The following is an 18,114-nucleotide window of genomic DNA, read 5'->3' on the forward strand; positions in this document are numbered from 1 at the left end:
TGACCTTCGTGGAATAGCGAAACGAAGGTATGTATATACAGGTTTGTTAACGATGAGAGACACTGATGGCGACAAAAACAGAACAGATGGACTATGCCAGATGTCACCGCAATGGGATCGTCGCGTCGTAATCTTGCCGCTCTTCTAGCTTGAAAGCCGGCCTCTGAAAAGGATCTCTCGATAAAATGGCATAGCTTGACGATTGGTACCGCGATAATGGTAACAATAGTCTTATTTCTATTATTCTTCGCGCGTCGGCCGTGCAATTATATACTAATGGCACTTGGCGTTCGATGCTAAAATTAACCGTTCCTGGATGAAACGAAAGAAGTGGTACGTACAGTGAGCGTCACGTAACAACCGAGCCAGCAAACTCGACGAAATGACGGATTTCAGATTTCTTGATTTTACGATCGAACAGGTCGGAATAAAAACGAACTTTGTTCGTTTACAATGTACGATGACTACGAAAAGTATGGTAGTCTATCGTGGTGTACTACGAATAGCATCGCATTTATTATTTGGTTTGTATACCAATTAATTGGAGCCGAATGTAACAAATTTCGTATCGTTTAGTAGCACTGGCACGTGATTGTAAAAATGTAATGCTACGCAAACGAACTTTAGAACGTAATTAAAACACGCTACAGTGGAAATTAAGATATGTGTATATAAATACTTCTCGTAGCTATTCTATATTTTTTTGAATACCTGTTCCAAGCATTTCAATTCTTTAACGATAGTTAACAATTTAATATACAATAGCAGAAGACTTCAACTAATTAAATATATATATTTTTTTATTCATTTTTGCCTACCGGCTACATGAGATTGATTTACACGGGTTTCTTCAAATTACGAATGAAATTACGAATATCATAAGAATAGTTGTTTCTATGGGAAAAATTAATTTTCATTCCATGGCAAATCGAATACTGTATTTTGGCACACAATGGCACGCGAAAGTGTTAGAACACTATTAGAATTTTAATTTTATGGTTATATTATACGAGACATTTCGAAGTGTCATTAGCACCGTGACGAGACACGATTATATTATGATTATATTAGTGAAACGAATGTAAAAATATATAGAGAAGTTACAAGATATTTGTCGAACGCATATGCTTCACGAACCTCACCAAGATATTGTACAGTTGATTGTATCATTCGTTTTATTAATAAGTCACAATATGTAGTGAGATCATCTCCAGCACTAATTGTATGTTTAAAACTACTATTCACGTCGTATACTAATTTTTCACTAAGCGTATGCTTTCAATAAATGTTTTGTAACTTTTATATACATTTTTGAATTGGTTGCAAATTTGGCTGTCATAATCACGATAGCTGTGTTTCATTACAGTGCTAATGAAATAAATGAAAACTTTCCTATAATGAAAGTTATGGTAAGTGCTCGAATATTTTTTTGAATCACTGTAGATTATTTTTCATGATCTTTCACTATATCGCGAATCTTGCCTCTTATTACTAGCCTTTACTGTGTAAACGTAACTATCGTAGGTATTAAAATGTTCCTGTGGTTAATAATCTTTAAAAAAATCTGTTAAACTTCGTACAATGTCTTTAATCATTCTAAGTTAAATTAAAACACTCGTGGTGTACCGTTATGTTCGAATTAGCTTAAACACGAAACACCTACAGTAGAAATAGAATACGTTTATTATCTAAAAAGTCGAGAAATTTGATAAGGGCCACGTTTATTTAAACGTGTATGGACAAACGAAATCGCTTCTATCGTTTAAAATATTGTTTTCGGTGAAAAGAATCGACAAATCTGATACAATGTAACTGTTTTCATAAACTTTGAACATTAAAAGTGGAGCGAGCCAAAAAGTCATTCATTTGTCAAAATGTTTTCTCGTTTCATAAGAAAAAGATTAAAGTAAAGTAATCAAAATTGAGGAAAGTTACTAAGCTGTGTAATTGCCAAAAATATATAGTTTGATTGAAGAAAAAAATGTCAACGACCTTGAAAAGTATGACTTTAAGAGGTAAACTCATAAATTATAATATTCGTCATTCTACATCACCAGTTTCCCTCCAACGCAATTTTTTGTATCGACTAAAGTATTAAAGTAAAGATATTATGCAATGCAATGTAAACGAAACATTCTGTATATTTTACTTATCTACGTTTATCCACACATTATCGTTTAAAATTATTATTCTTTTCGTATTTTAATATTTATGCATATATACACTGAATTATAGGTAATATATAATAATAATTATTATTATTATACGTAAATAAATTATACGTAATAATAACGTACAATGAATTATTTTAATTCAATGTATTCATGGAATTCTAGACAAAACACGTTTAACTTGGATCATTATGAATCAACAATTCTGAAAGAATCAGGTATATATGAAACGATTGATTATTCAATTATAATTTTATTCTCTCATAAATAAAGAAAATTTTATAAATAATTACGGAGGGTGAACTAATTAAAAATATCCAGACATGCATAAACTTATTGGATAATCGTGAAAGCACTTCGTCTATTGTGTATTTATACCGGCATAGACGAGATAGCGAAAGAAAGGAGGCAGAGAATAAGAGAGACAGAGAGACTGGAAAGGTACCGACCGGGGTAACGTACAGAAACTTGCCAGTACTCATTAGAACCCGTGTCGTAATCTGTTGTTAAACGCGTTAGCAGCCGCGCAGAGAAAGTTTTCAGACTGAATTCAACGAACAGACTGAATTCTCTCTCCTCTTATTTCTCTGTATTCTCTGTCAAGACAACGCAGCATCAACTATTACGAGTATTCCATTCTGTTCAGGTGCATTATAGTTACTATTCGAGTATTTCGACCAGAAAGTTTTCTTTCTTGTTCTATTACGTATAAATAAAAAGTCACCTACACTCGAATGTACAGGGTGTCTCAGTAATTCTGTTACAAAGCGATATCCTCGTTACTTTTAATGAGACGAGGAGATGCTTAAAGCAATGAACTATTTGGCCTGAAGAGACGCATGTTATGATGCGAAACATATTTGTAGAAATTTATATGTTTACGTTTTCTTTTTTAAAGACCACGCTTTTTTATGTACTAGCTGATGCGTTCTCTTATTTCCTATACAAAAATGTCGCGGAGATGTTTGATTCAAGAGATATCTCAATTTTAATTTCATGAAATTTACCGTACGAAAAACCAGAAACGTACAAACACAAGTGTTCCTTTGCTTGTATTTCATATGTAAAGTTCTCAACGCTAATGTTGAAGTATTCTTTAAATCTTACTTATTGATCTTATCTTTCAAATGTCTTAATATCTTACACAGGGAATAAATCAATGTATCCTCAATTATAAAAAAGATAACGATTGCAAAAAAATATGAAACAAGCTTTTTCGTATTTTTCTACATGTAGTTGTGAATATTTTATTTTCATTCAACGAAAAAAGACAATAAAATACAACGCCCTAAATAAAATGCTAAATAAAACGTAGTAAATGAAATATAATGCTGTTTGTAAATGAAACATCGATATACAAGGTGTTTCGTTTATCTTGTATTCGTTAATATTTTAATACCTTTTATCGATATGACAAAGTTAATTAATTTAGAATTTAGAACAATAAACATGATTCATGAACATTTTCCTTCAAGGCCTGTTTGTTTCAAATTTCACAAGATTATTATCATTTCTTTCAACTGGGTTTGTATATATTTTTCAAGCCAGTCAGCTGATTGTTTTATTTTTTATAAAAGGATATTAAAGTATTAGCGTCTGAAAATGGTTAATTTAAATAGTATTTTAATTTAATCAATTTTAATTTTGTAAAACTTGTTACATGGAAATGTGCGGTATGAAGATGCATTGATTGGTGTATAATATATGCAACTACATTAAAATGCTACTTTAAAAAATGATGACAAGCTTGAGAGGCTGAAAAAGATTACCACGAAAAAAGAAAAAATTTTGAATCACAACATTCGGTTGTCTGAATCAACTAGCTTTAGTCTGACATAATTCTTTATATAAGCAAAACTAAACAACGAGTTGTAAGATATTTACGAATCCAAGATAAAAAACGTACTGTATAGCAAGCTATAAAAGTATATGGTTAGACTGCAATATTTCTTGCGCATTTATGTGAAACTTAAAGATACAAAAATCCACGTATTTTAATGTGTGCATGAAAATTCCCGGTCTAAATTTATGTTTCATTCTATTTCACATAAAAGTTGCTTTGACAAGGCAAAGATAAGTAATAATATTATATTATGAAGTTTAAATTTTCTACTTTTTTGTCATTATCAATGTTTCTTGATACGAGTAGTGATAATAAAAGAATTACTTTGATTAGGAAAACTACTTTCATCACGAATTAGTAATACCTTTGAAGTTATCAATGTTAAATTTAAAATTGTACTAAATATAGGTTCTATCAAACATTGCAATACATTTTCAATTTACCATGAAAATAAAATTTCATAATATGATTCTAAGTAAAGACCGATGCAAAAATCACAACGTGCATTTTGTTCTTATATTTAGCAATGAACAACAATCTCTGGCTATCGTGTGCTACAAGTTGGTTGTTCAACAGATATTTTCTTTCTTCTAATTTCTAATTTAACAGAATAATATTCACGTATGTTCACTAAAATAAATACTTTTAGTTCAAAATGTGATGTTACATCTCCTTATCGGTGTACGTTATGTTGTACTCTTAATATATTTGTCTATAACAAACATTATAATTGAATTATAACTAGTGGGACAAGGTAAGAATATTTAAATATTATGTTATGTATATTGATTCATAATATAAATATGTGAATGTTTTGTTCAAATAAAAGGAAGATATATTAAACATCTTTTGTGGCAGAGGAAACAAACCTTCGTATTTTATCACGATTTGTTGTTGATATTGCTGATAATCGTTTCTAGTGATAGAATATTTCCTGTTAGATACTTTTAATTGAATCTTTCGATTCCTTTATTTACATTTCACGTGAAGATTACGCAGGAAAAATAAGATAAGTACATATATTTTTGCTGATTTTCTGACTTGCATGTTATTTAATAGTTAAAAAATTCTACTATGTTTATATAGTAACTGAAGATATCAGTAATCTGATAGATTTAACGATATCAGCCTTTTGAAAATAGCTGGTAAATTTACGGTACTGTGAAATAAATAAATAATATTGATTTAGTAGATACATTATATCGGTAACAGGATTAGTAAGATTGGCCTAGTTATGATATCGTATAATAAATAACAAATATAGTGATTGCATATTACTCTGCGCAACTAATGTTATTTATATCTTTTGAATTTTCAAGACAGTGACAAAAACACACGTTTAATCCCAAAATCAAACGAAGAAATAATTTCAATGCGGAATTGGTTGACAACATATTGACTTCTAAGATTGCTCCTTTATAAAAGCCAGGAGGAGACGTAACTTATGTTTATCACCTTTGGTCTTTGCGTGTATTCGAGTTTCTCGTAAATACAATATCAAATTTTCCTGTGAAAAAATTATTTTCTACGTATTTTTAGTATTTTCAAGTTTTAAACCTTTATAGTTTTCCGACACCCTCTGTGTCGATTTTACCTGCGTCAATACGGTTTTAAGACGAGACGCAGAAAGTCACCTTGGCCGAATATTCCGGCGATCGGAAACGTACGCGAAACGTTCTAATTAACGAAAACGGTTTCGCACGTTTTGGGAATAATTTGGATATATGTACATCTCATTTCAGTAAATAAGTGTCTCAAATTTCCTGGAATTAGTCAAATTCAAGTATATTTTAGAAATCTCCAAGGTCGATGTTTTAGAAAACTATAATAAAAATAAAACTATATTTTTGACTTGTTTTTCCACATAGAATCAGCTTATTGCTATCGCCATGATTTCTAGGACATCAAGTTCCTAGATCTTATGTTTATCCATTTCCCAAATATATGATCCCACTAAAATAAAAAAAAAAACTTGACATTCATGATATTTACGAGGCAACATACAGAAAAACTAATAATATCAGAATATACCTGCCTCGGAACGATTCAAGTCTTATCTGAAACATTTTTTACTACGGATCATGACAATGACGTCAATATCAGCTGAGACAACCTGTATACATGTAAGTTTTCGATGGTAAGCGTTAAAATACTTTTATAAGCCACCGTGTATTTTCACAGTGTGTTTTGGATCAGCAAGTGTCCCAATACTTATGAACAGGGATGAACGTAACAGGCTGGCTGTGTTTATTTTAAATGATGCGATGGTTATTTTCACAAGATGACGTAACGATATAATAGTAACGGAATGACATTAAATATTAGCAATCCTGCGCGGTTCTTACGAAAGCACGCGTTCCAAGCGACGACCGAGGATTACAATTTGACGTCTAATATCGTGTTGCAATCGTTTAGTAAACATAGCGCTAAACAATCGATTCGATCTCGCAATCAACTATCGATCAATTTGGTGCCGCGTCTTATGGTAAATTGCCAAAGTCTGCTGACAAACCATGGCTTTTCTTCGCGGTTTCGATGTTGATATCACTTTCACACTCTGCTTTATTCGTAACATTCTGTAACGTGGTGTGATTTTTAAAAAGCGTACGTATCGATGGCTTACTGCACAAATATCGTTTGTTCATTGTAATTTGTGTAATTGGAATTTTTATATGCAACAAATAGTTCCTGACTGTTTCTTTATGTTGCGAAATGATTCTATGTTTACTTCTTAAATTTGTCAAAAATAACATTTCTCTTTGTTGTATTTAGTATAGAGGTATTTTCAGGAATCATGATCCGCCACTGTCATTTTATGTGATCCTAAAAAGGATGAATGCACAATTTGCGATACACAATTGTATAATGGCGCTGATAAAGATAGAAACAATGTACAAAATATTTACTTAATCGTACATTACCAAAATTGCCAAAAATGGATATACAATAGTTGTGCAGTCATCGATATATTCATTTACCTATATTTCATGTATTATTGTATTTTATTATCTTACCATATTTAAACCAAAGTCAAATATAATAAATAAAAAATGTCATTACAGCACGATCAAATTTGAAATATTGTCAGTCGATAATTCATGCTATATAATATCATAGATTATTTGCTTTTGTCATATAATAACCCAAACTATATAATAAAACCTAACTGAAACCAAAATCATTAATAATAAAGAATCTAATTACCTGACATAGTCAGATTTTAGATACGATAACTAGATAATTCTGCTGATTTTATAAATTATTTAAATTTGTCATATAATCACAAAAAGTTTTTTTGGAATTGTTGCATAAAGTATATATTTATAGTATAGTATAGAAATTATTTGTTACAAAAATAATGACTTTACGAGAATAAATTTCAAGCTCGAAATATAAAAGTGAATTTTCTATACCTGACGTCATTTACAAAAAAATTAGCTTAAATAATTGCCTGATAAGTGTTATTTAATCCCGTTGTAAACCGGTATTTTACTTGTGTTTAAGTTTATTCTATCGGATAATGGAGAACATGCAATAAAAGATGATAAGAAACTTTATTACTTTGTAAGAAGGGAAATTTCATTTCATAGTAATTTAATTCGAAGGATGCAGTTGTGTATTTAACAGTGCGAGGAACAGTTTCGAAAATAATAAAATTTATTCTCTATCAATGTCCTGCTTCATCGTGTGTCCTCGGTTACTCAATATGTACGTAGTAGAAAAACAAATATAAGTTAAGATGTTGCGATGTAGCAATATCCGGTAGCACTTAGCAGTTAAATATTTGAAGTCAACTTTTTGAAAACAAAATTTCCTATGAAAACATTTCATTCTATATCTTCACCATTTTATCGCCTATTAGCAATTGGCTTTGTAAAGCCAATCTACTAGAATCTCTTTTTGTAAAGAGATAAAATATCAACTAGAAAATAATAACCTTGGATGCTAGTCATTTTGTTTTCATTTTTGTTTTCTGCATTGTTTTGATATTCTTAGCCTTACGTTTCTGATGCTCAGTGACTGTTCTTATTTTTTCAGAAATATTATGCATAAGTAATATAAAAATTTCATATGGCTCTTTATAATAGTGTGTAACTCTGAAGTTATGTGTCCACATATACATGTATGTAATTTATGTTCTTTATTAAGTTTATTTTATATGTTTATTACTGTTACGTTATATTCGATTGGCACAGTATTATTATACACATCAAAATTAAAATGAAAAAACTGTAATTAACATATATGGTAATTTCTTTCCTCATAAGCATGTAATATTCTGGTTTGTTAAGAAGTTTTGGGGAATTAAGAGATAATAAAATAATTATGGACAAATTTTTATTTGTGTAAAGTGCAAATTAAAAAGCACGTTGTACTCATATATTTTATCGTAGGTTCTCCTTATTAACATATAGTCATCTTTCTTGTAACTTAATATAAACTTTCTACATATGTAATTCTAAATAAGACTCATTTATTATTTCAATTCCTGACAATTATATAACTGAAAATGATTTATTATTCATACTATACATTCGATACTTTAGTAAAAAAAAATTGTTACTCTTCTATAACTGGAATGTTTTAAATTGACTATTTACAGTTACATCAATTATTTATAATAGTTATACATATAATAGTTAATAGATAATAATTATTATTATTTTGTTTGCTTATGAAATAAACACGAATAGCTTTGTCTTCCTGTACAAAATCAGAATTAGGTAATAAATAAATTATTTAATAATAGTACAACGGTATGATAATAGATTATAAAAATATACTGACAAATAAATAAGATAAAATTTAAAAAGCATGAATACGTATTTCCACAATACACGACGTTTTAAAGTGTTAATTAATTAAAAACTATCGGAAACAAAACATCGAGCGCGATATTTAACAAAAACACGCGCGTTTAAAATCAAGAAAATCGGTTTAAATTACTGACAAAGAAAAGAATAAAATTCTCGAGGTTCTAACATTAAATGGATCTGAAATGCAGAAAGCTTTTAGCAAAGAAGTACTCTGCTAATGCTCACTACGGATAAGATACTAATTGCTGAAAGTCTATCCTATCGTACTTCCTTGTATTATATATTGATCGTGTGAAAGTATGAGAAACGCACCAACTAAACACAACGAGATATTGACAGCATGTTTTATATTATCGAAGTATACAGGTATTTTTCCTATCTTGTCTCGTCAAAACATACTATAAAGTTTTTCCTTAATCCCGCAAAATTTACAACGATGAATTCACCGAGTATCATTTTTATCAGATTTCTCTATTATCAAGCATAATTGTGTAACCTTAAAACACAAGTCATATTAATCCGTACCGCTAGAACACGAATGAAGGGTAATAGACAATTGATGCTAAATAAGATATAATGCTGTAGTAATATACATGGTGTTCCAGATTTTTCCAGTTAATACGATGAATAACACGCAAATTTTATATATTTTGTGCTGGCAGCCGCAATAGATTAAAATATACTTACTATACCATAAAATTTAATTTTTGCAAAATATTATATTATGCTTGTGCATGTTTTTCCTAACAATGTTGTCAGATTTATTTATTATTATTCATTAATTTACATTGTTGAACATATTGTGAGGTCATGAAATTTATTTTATTCTATTGAAAATTAAAATTTATTAATTAATTAAAATTCAAGAAATTTAGTAAACGTGGCTCACCGATGATCACCGTGGCAGTTGACGTCCATATGTTCTATAAATATAAACGAAAGTCACTGGAAAAATACATGGCGAGTCACATTTTCGGTGTTCTGTGATGGAGCGAAATCAAAATTATTATTCAAAAGTCATGTTACAAAATCTCTTTTTTATTTTCGCACTAAATATGTACATGAAAACTATAAAAGACAATTATAGAATGCCTACAGAAGCAAAAGTAATAAATGATAAGATACATTTTTGGTATTTTATAACGGAGAAATTTCAAAATTCATATAACAAAATCTATTTTTTTTTTTTGTTGATTTTGGAATTAAATACATATATGTAAACTACAAGAAACATGAAAGCAATTTTAAAATTCAGTTTATTGTTAATCAAACCCATGTTATTAAAATTGTCTGTCTTTTTTTTTTGTTTTGTTTTGAAACTAAACGTGTGTGTTTTCCATCCACCTAAAAATTTTCAAAATATCGCTCGTCGTAATAATCGTCCCGAATTGAAGATATTACAATATTTCTTGTCTTAAAAAATATATCTTTGCCTCCTAGAAAACTTCGTCGACTTATCAGCTATGTTTAAAAGGTTTACATCTTTCAATTTAAAAGGTTGAGTTTATTTTCAGTCAGGTCAAAAAAATCATTGTTAATACGTATGATTTTTCATTTCAATTTTGTTGAAATTCTTCCCAAGATATTAATTCTTTTTGTTTGTTGAACAAACAGTAAGATTAAGATATAAAAATTCAAAATGAAAGGGAATAATAATCAGTTTCCGCCTACTGTGATATTTTCATCTTCGAATCATACATGTTTTTTTACTTCAATACGTAAAGAACTTTGGAAGAAAATGTATGTCAAATATGGATTAATACGCGCGATAAACTGATTGGTAGAATTGGTGATTCATTTATTAAGATAAAACAAAATTAAAACGAACTTCGTACGGTAATAGATATATACAATTTTTCGGCGCTGACAATCTTACATATATACAAACAGTGAATATTCTAAAACCGACTACTAATAGATAATGATTACATTTAATATCAACTTATTCTTCTCTTTATGTTTCCTTGATATTTCGTATCTTCGCGAAATGATGTTACATTTTACAAATGTATTACGTAATTTATTTAAAAAAATAAAATACATGTAATAAATAGAAGATTCTTAAATAATAAAATTATTATATCCAAAAGAATTAACCGTCAAAATTTTTAAGAAAAATTTTAATATAAAATTGGTACGAGAACTCGTGAATATTAAGAATGATTTTTTAATATTTTCTTCAACATATAAACTTTCTCGCAGTACAAAAGCTTCGAAATATTTATATTTTTATAAAATAGTTTTACTCGCTATGCTCACACAGTACACTGGTTATCACACAGACACACAGCCAAAGGTTACCCGGTAAAATCTGGAGTAGAATCACCCCCACCTCATTTGTATCGTCGATACTGGGATACCCTATATTTATGTTATATCTATATATGAAAGTTAATTTAGATTTATTATTGCAACAAACGACGAACGAAAGTATTAATCTACAAGTATATTTACAGTTAAAATACATATAAGTTGCGTTATGATTGTAAACCTTACGTATAAAGGTCGTTAACACAGTATACAAAGCATATACATAGTAAATATATAGATAGGCTAAATGTGATCTAATTTCCATAAATCGAAGGAGGCTTTTAGTACAAACGAATAGCTCGTAAATCGATAGACCTGGAAAGGTTGTACTGAAAAGATAATTATTGTTCGCGATCGCCACACGCGATGTCAGCATTGTTCTCATTGTTAATGGCCAAGTCCGTTTACAGAGTCGGTTTGAAGAAATCGAGTGTGATATAGATACATGACCCTATTTTAAACCAACGAAAACTTTACGTATGATGAATGTGCGGTTGCAACGATGTTCAATGAATAAAAGCCAAGTCTAAAACTAGATTTGTACCTGAATACAGTTTACGATAGCGTGCATCCGTAAATGAAAACAAACAAACATATTAGAAAAGCGTTAACCCTCTGTAACACAGTGTAACTTTCAATATAGCAATAATTTCATTTTTAACTATATTTGTAACTAAATTGCGACTTCAAAATTACAAATTGTTTTCTCCATAATAAACTCTTTGAAAATTGTAAATTCATTACTTATGTATCTGAAGGCTGATATTTGTTGGTTCCTGTTTACATAAATTTTGTTACACTCACGAAAAAGATTCGAATTATAGTCAGTTAACCTAAAAATATCGTGCGCATAACCTTGACAGGGTTTCAGAGCAATCTCATCACAACAATACCGAACAAAACCTCTTAGCAACATCGTATGATTTTTATGAATGGACTTCATCCTGTGTGATAGTAAATGTGCTCACTGACTCACTCCACTCGCTGATCCTTGTGTATTATTGAACAAATGTTAACGCGACGATACATGAGAGTTAGCAACGGAGCATCGTTCGATCAGATTCGATCGACATTTTTAATCGAATGCATGTTAATACGTAATAGTTACGGATGAAATGAACGTTAGTACCGCTTGTATAGTCGGCCATTTTCGCTGCTTTGTTTACGTAGGAAGTATCGAGCCGCGATGGGCATAAATATGGTGAAGTTCAGAATGTTTGTCGCAAAAATGATGTGGAAGCTGGTTCCCTTACCTCAAATTGCCAATGCGCAGCTTGTAGCAACTGTTTCGCTTGCTCCCTGGCACAACCTGCAGCCAGCACAAATTGATTGATCATCACCTGCTCGCGTAGGGTGTCCATTTTTTCGTCACGTTTTAACCGAGAAGACGGGAAATACCGAAAGAAAAGAAAACCGCTCGCGAGACACTATGCTACGACACAGCCTTCCGTGTTAGCAGGTTTTGACTCCGGCTCTCTCGAGCTTTTCTTTTAAACGCGAGTGCGGCCTACGAGCGGCAACCAGAGTCTTGTTTTGAAAACTAAACTCATCGCAGACGGGTGACGGGCACTGCGGGTTGCGGAACGTAAGAGACGAGGATGCTGTGACGTCACTAGCAGCTATTCAAGAGTCAGCGTGCTGCCTCCCGTGTGTTTGGGAGCATTCTCTTTCTCGTACATACTCCCTGTTTTCATTGTTTATTTTCAAACATAATAAACAATTCAACACGCCACAGACTCGATGAACAGATTCTTATATTTGTAGCTCGTTTCGCATTTTCCCGATATTATTGCGTTCGCCTCGGGATAAAGAGTGTGCGCGTATTTTCAAATTTTTCAGGGAAACTTTAACGCAGAAATAGATAACATAATTTTATGTTTGATTTGCTGGAAATACCTGTAGGTCACCCACCTTTCTGTTCGAGAAATATCATTTCCTTAATGTTTTGGATGCCGTTTGCCAAGTTTTTAGATTTACACTACTGTTTATTAAGCACATATTTTAACAATAATATATATATATGCATTTGTTATCTAATTTGTCGAATGTTATTAAGAAGTAGTATTGTCCAAAAAAGGGAATATATTTGTTCAATAATATCAGTACGAAAAAATTTAAAAATTCGATATAACCTAAAGTAATTTAAGAAATTTACATATGCTATTTTATATTTGTATTTTTGATTCAATAATTGCAGTGTTTGACTTTCAAAAATAAATTATATAATTAATGTTTCTTCACATTGCATGGGATTTTAAATAGTTCTAAATAGTTAATGATATATATATATATATATATATATATATATATATATATATATATATATATTGCAATATATTACTTTACTATTTTATATGACAGTTTGTATAATATATATATAAGATCATTAGTTTTATTAACCTGTAATCTCATATTACAAAACCAGTTATTGTAAAGAACTAATTCATTTAATAATTATGTTTTTAAGGTTGAAAATAAAGATCATGGAAATGATGCTCATCTTCTTTATTAATAGAATTGTAAGATATTTAATATCTTTCTTTATAAAAAATTTCATTATCACAGAATTATACTAATGGCCTCTTATACGCCCATAATTTATCATGATCATACATAGTATGAATCTTCACATACATATATTTAAAAAAATATAAAAGATCGTCGTATTGACCTCTATATCTTTGATCTATTTCAGGTAACTCATTCACATTTTGATAAATTATATTATCTGTGGAATTTTCTTCAGTATGTTCTATGTTAGCATATCCTTGTATTGCACCAAATGCACATGTATGCAATTCTACTAAAAACTGATGAATTGCCTCAATTGTGGCTAAATACCATCGTGGACTCTTTTCTTGATGACGCCAAAATTGTGATATTCTTGATTTTAAAATGACACACTGCAAATCTGTAAATTAGTAATACATATCAACTGAAATATTGTTTTAATTTCTTTATATTCTTAACACAATAGAAAAGAAATATATATAAATTAACTCAATTTCACAAATTATCAGCTTTGTTATTTTTGAGCATAAAATGTTATGAGTAATATTACTAAATATTTTTTATTTTGAGACGAATACTAAAAATAACAAAATATAAATTGTTATACATATCATTCAAAAGTTATAGAAATATATATGGTTGAGTTTGTCTTAATGTTTTGTTATGTATAATATTATATAGATCCTGATAATTTCACCTATTATTTTATGTACCAAAATGATAAGATTATTGTTATTGATGATATTGTTACCTTGTAATCGTTCATCTTTATAAATAGCTTTTGTTTGATTCCATGTGCTGTCAATAAAAATAGCTTTTTTTATAGGAAATGCATTCTTTATTGTATTTCTAATTATTTTATTATCCTCTTCAACTTTATTTATGAATAAGGAATCCACAGATATACCCGTAGGACTAGGAAAAATTAAAACAATCTAAGGAGTAATATTATTTAGACTTATTAGTAAGAAATAAGATGATGCAAAATACAATATTGTTGTCATACCTCTTCTTTGTTCAATATTTCTGGAAAATTAGGATATGTAAAAATTCTTACATCTTCTGGAGCAAGTATAGCTGCATGAATTGCAGTACTTTTTCCATCGATTTCACGTGCATCTTTGATGATATCAATTTTGATAGGTAACTGAAAATAGAATATTTTCTATCCATATTTAGATAATTTAAATGCATATTAAATAGATTACAAATTGAAAATCATAATGGTATATATCCAATCTTAGATAATTTGGATTTAGCCATTAAAGGAATCATATCTTTAATTCCATAATTAATTTATTCTCAGCCAGAATATATTTTTATGATTTAAAAAAATATAATGTATTTTTTATAACTATAAATGTAGAGTACTATTTTATGAAAAATAGCAGTGAACTAATTTACATCACTATGATTCTCAACCTGCCAAATAATTAATACCTTTACTGTTGGAAAATACTCTCTACTAATAAGAGGTAAGTAACATGAATAACAAAAAAATTTTCTTGATTTATTACAACGTTCACATATCTTCCTGCCTTCTATTGTATTCAAAATTTGCGAATTAGTAATTTTTAGACTATCAAAAGGTGCCTTATCAATTTCTTTCTGCTCTTCTTCCACAGTTGAAATCTTTTTGATATTATCTGTAGCGGCTACATTAGGTTTTTCCATATTATCAATGACACGAGCAATTTGAATTCAAATTACACTTGTTATTCTAAAACTTGACATAACTACTAATATATAAACTGTTGGCAGTTAGGTTACTAAGCACAGATTGTGTGTTCATGTATAGAAATGAATTAATTTCTGATTACTAATTATATGATCCATCTGTTGTACAAAGTTTGTATCGCTTTGGTTCACTGGGTAACTACAGTTGTTGACAGATCACAGACGAGGTAATAGACATAGATTGGGTAGAGAATAGACCTGATATGCGATGATACAATTTGTAATGCTTTTTTGTGCCCTACGTTCTAGGGGATAAAAGATATAACTTAGAAAACACGAAGTTGGCACCCCGCTGGGGGTAGCCATCCACATGCTATATTTATTTTATTTTATTTTTTTTATTACCAATGAGATATAACACTTTACCAAATGTCCTTCAGGACAAATTGTAAAAACCAAAAATAAACTATAAAAAAAAAAGAAAACGTTCTAGGGGATAAGTGTTTGGGAGTCATCTTACCGTTCTTGTGTCACATGCGGCATTATCGATTAAGTATAGTAGTGGCTTGAATCACAGATGAGTTGAATTAAATCTAAATTGTAAATTAATACATGTCAATCATTAGATAGCAAACTTTAAAAATTCGTTACTCAAATCAAATTCCTTGGCATACAATATTTTAATTTTGTGCGCGTCTTTAAACGATAGCGAAGTTATTTTGATCTAACCAATCAGGAATCAGCTACGCGAAGTTTTGGCGCGATGCATCATTGTATTGTTGAAAAGCGTGGTATCAAGATTGACTACTTTATTGTCTTCTATCGACTATTATCGGGTTCGTTTAACTAATATATGTTTGTTGGTACTTTGTTAGGTATTGTTATATCGAAATTCTATAGTTTATCGAACTTCCTGTGTTTGTTGGTTGCCGACCGTTCCTTTAGATTAAGTGTTAGTGTTACCAGTAGCAATTGTACTGTAAGCTTCTGGGACAGAATTTAAGCTTAATTATCCTTTCATTTTGACAGAATTGGTTCAATTTTATGGATTAATTCTAAAATTTTGGTTATGTTTTGCGCAGATTACTGGTTAAGTATGGAGATGATTTCGAGAAAATAGAGATGTAACAATTCGATGACATTTCCTGTAAAACATTTGGTAACGTTTAATTTATTTTAACAAAGACGGAGGTATATATATGATTATATTATTTCTTTATTGATTCACGTATAATACATATCTAATTAATATGTTCACTACGTACGACGATGTACATTCGCATCACATTAAAGTTGTTCGAGAAAGCGATCCAAGATATACTTGATTCGAATAATAATAATTTATTATTATTGATTACAATCAATCCGATCTGAAAGAACCGGGCGGCTTGAAAGAATCGGGTAACTCATACGATCTGAGTAGGTCATTCATCTTTTGTAGCAGTTCTTAACCTGTAATGCGCGTATCTCCAGAGATTCACAAAGTCCTCGCTTATTACAATATTATTCGAATAAAAAATATTTATATTATTTTATAGTATATGTATGTATTTATTTATTAAATATACCTACATATTTTGTCACATTGTGAATTTAAATTTTGAGTTATGTCTTGGGGATCCGTGACAATACAAAATTATTATTTGGGGTTCGTGATAAACAAGAGGCTAAGAATACAGTTGGAACGCAATAAAACTGGAAGACATTAAGAGTATGCGATCACATAGAAGCATTGTAAAAATTAGAATTCTGTACTAACTGTTGTAATATTGCGATTATAATACAAGATGTCTTATTTTATCCCTTGTACTACCGACCTTAGTTAATGCTCATATATAATTTCATAGAAAAATTTAGTTTTAATCCAAACCATTACTCAATCGATAATATCACAGGTGACACGATAATGGTAAAAGGGTCAGGCGACTTTCAAAATGTAGGACACGAATAAGCATTGCGTATCGTATGTCAGGTCTATTTTGTACCTCAAAAAATAATCTGAGACCCTGAGTTTCTCGAGACACAAAGTTCCATATAATTTCTTACTTATTTTGTATCTAGTCAATGCAGATACCTCCTTTAATGGTTATTGTCACAAGATGGCGCGCCAGTATCAAACCATGCTTGCAGAAACAAGTTATTTTTTTTAACTTTATATAAGAATTTATATATTTTGTATATAAGGCTTTTATATAAGAATATTTGTTATGTATAATATATAAATTATTATATACGTATGTATTGTATAAAATATTTTGAAATTTCATTATTAGTACATGCAATGAAATACGATTATCACGATCATATGGAGTACATTTGAAGTTATAAATGTCTGCACCAAATATTTTGTATTTTTATATACATATTCAGACTTATTTTAAATTTTATGAATCAACTAAACTTTCAAATTTCGATGTTTCACGTAACACACATAATAACTATATTCATAAAAGGTTTCTACAACTCCTTGAATACTTTCGTGTGCAACTGTATGTAAAAACGGTTTACAATTAAACTTTTTAATTATTACATAACATCGATATCTATATTTATGAATTTTATATCTTTTATCTGTTACGGAATTATTTTAGGTACCTATGTTTTACTAAGCTTGTAATTTGCACGTCTGCAAAATAAATAGTAGAAAACGAATAATAGTGACCTTAACGAATATATGGAAATGAATAGAAGAATCGATTTTAATTAAAGATTGAAGATTTACGTAAGAAAGTTAATTGTATATAGATTTCTATAAACGTATCTCAGGTTGTAATTTGTAAATTCT

The 18,114-nt window shown here is 29.7% G+C and overlaps 2 protein-coding genes and 2 long non-coding RNA genes across 5 annotated transcripts in view; 1 reads left to right on the plus strand and 3 right to left on the minus strand.

Moving 5' to 3' along the window:
- LOC132909274 (UBA-like domain-containing protein 2) overlaps positions 1-12,724 on the minus strand; it is an 82,375-nt gene extending 69,651 nt beyond the window's left edge. The window contains exon 1 of one of the 2 annotated variants that reach the window (XM_060964014.1): positions 12,395-12,717. In XM_060964014.1, coding sequence (XP_060819997.1) covers positions 12,395-12,502 — 108 coding nt within the window. In that variant the 5' untranslated portion in view covers positions 12,503-12,717. Of the gene's footprint in view, positions 1-12,394 lie in introns of both variants that reach the window. The other variant, XM_060964015.1, reaches the window with a different exon arrangement.
- Positions 2,625-5,463, plus strand: LOC132909279 (uncharacterized). The gene is made up of 4 exons (XR_009658511.1): positions 2,625-2,817; positions 4,539-4,574; positions 4,664-4,768; positions 5,334-5,463. It is a non-coding gene; the product is annotated as an uncharacterized LOC132909279 (long non-coding RNA).
- On the minus strand, positions 4,458-5,743 carry LOC132909282 (uncharacterized). The gene is made up of 2 exons (XR_009658514.1): positions 5,609-5,743; positions 4,458-5,521 (listed from the first exon to the last, which is right to left on the minus strand). It is a non-coding gene; the product is annotated as an uncharacterized LOC132909282 (long non-coding RNA).
- A 934-nt stretch (positions 12,725-13,658) lies between the features above and the next one.
- LOC132908600 (tRNA-uridine aminocarboxypropyltransferase 1) lies at positions 13,659-15,392 on the minus strand. Its single transcript, XM_060962723.1, has 4 exons — positions 15,093-15,392; positions 14,659-14,799; positions 14,404-14,587; positions 13,659-14,052 (listed from the first exon to the last, which is right to left on the minus strand). The coding sequence occupies exons 1-4, from the start codon at positions 15,324-15,326 to the stop codon at positions 13,709-13,711; spliced, it is 903 nt and encodes a 300-aa protein (XP_060818706.1). The 5' UTR covers positions 15,327-15,392; the 3' UTR covers positions 13,659-13,708.
- Positions 15,393-18,114: the final 2,722 nt, after the last annotated feature.

Source organism: Bombus pascuorum, chromosome 7 (assembly GCF_905332965.1).
Source record: "Bombus pascuorum chromosome 7, iyBomPasc1.1, whole genome shotgun sequence".
NCBI lineage: Eukaryota > Metazoa > Arthropoda > Insecta > Hymenoptera > Apidae > Bombus > Bombus pascuorum.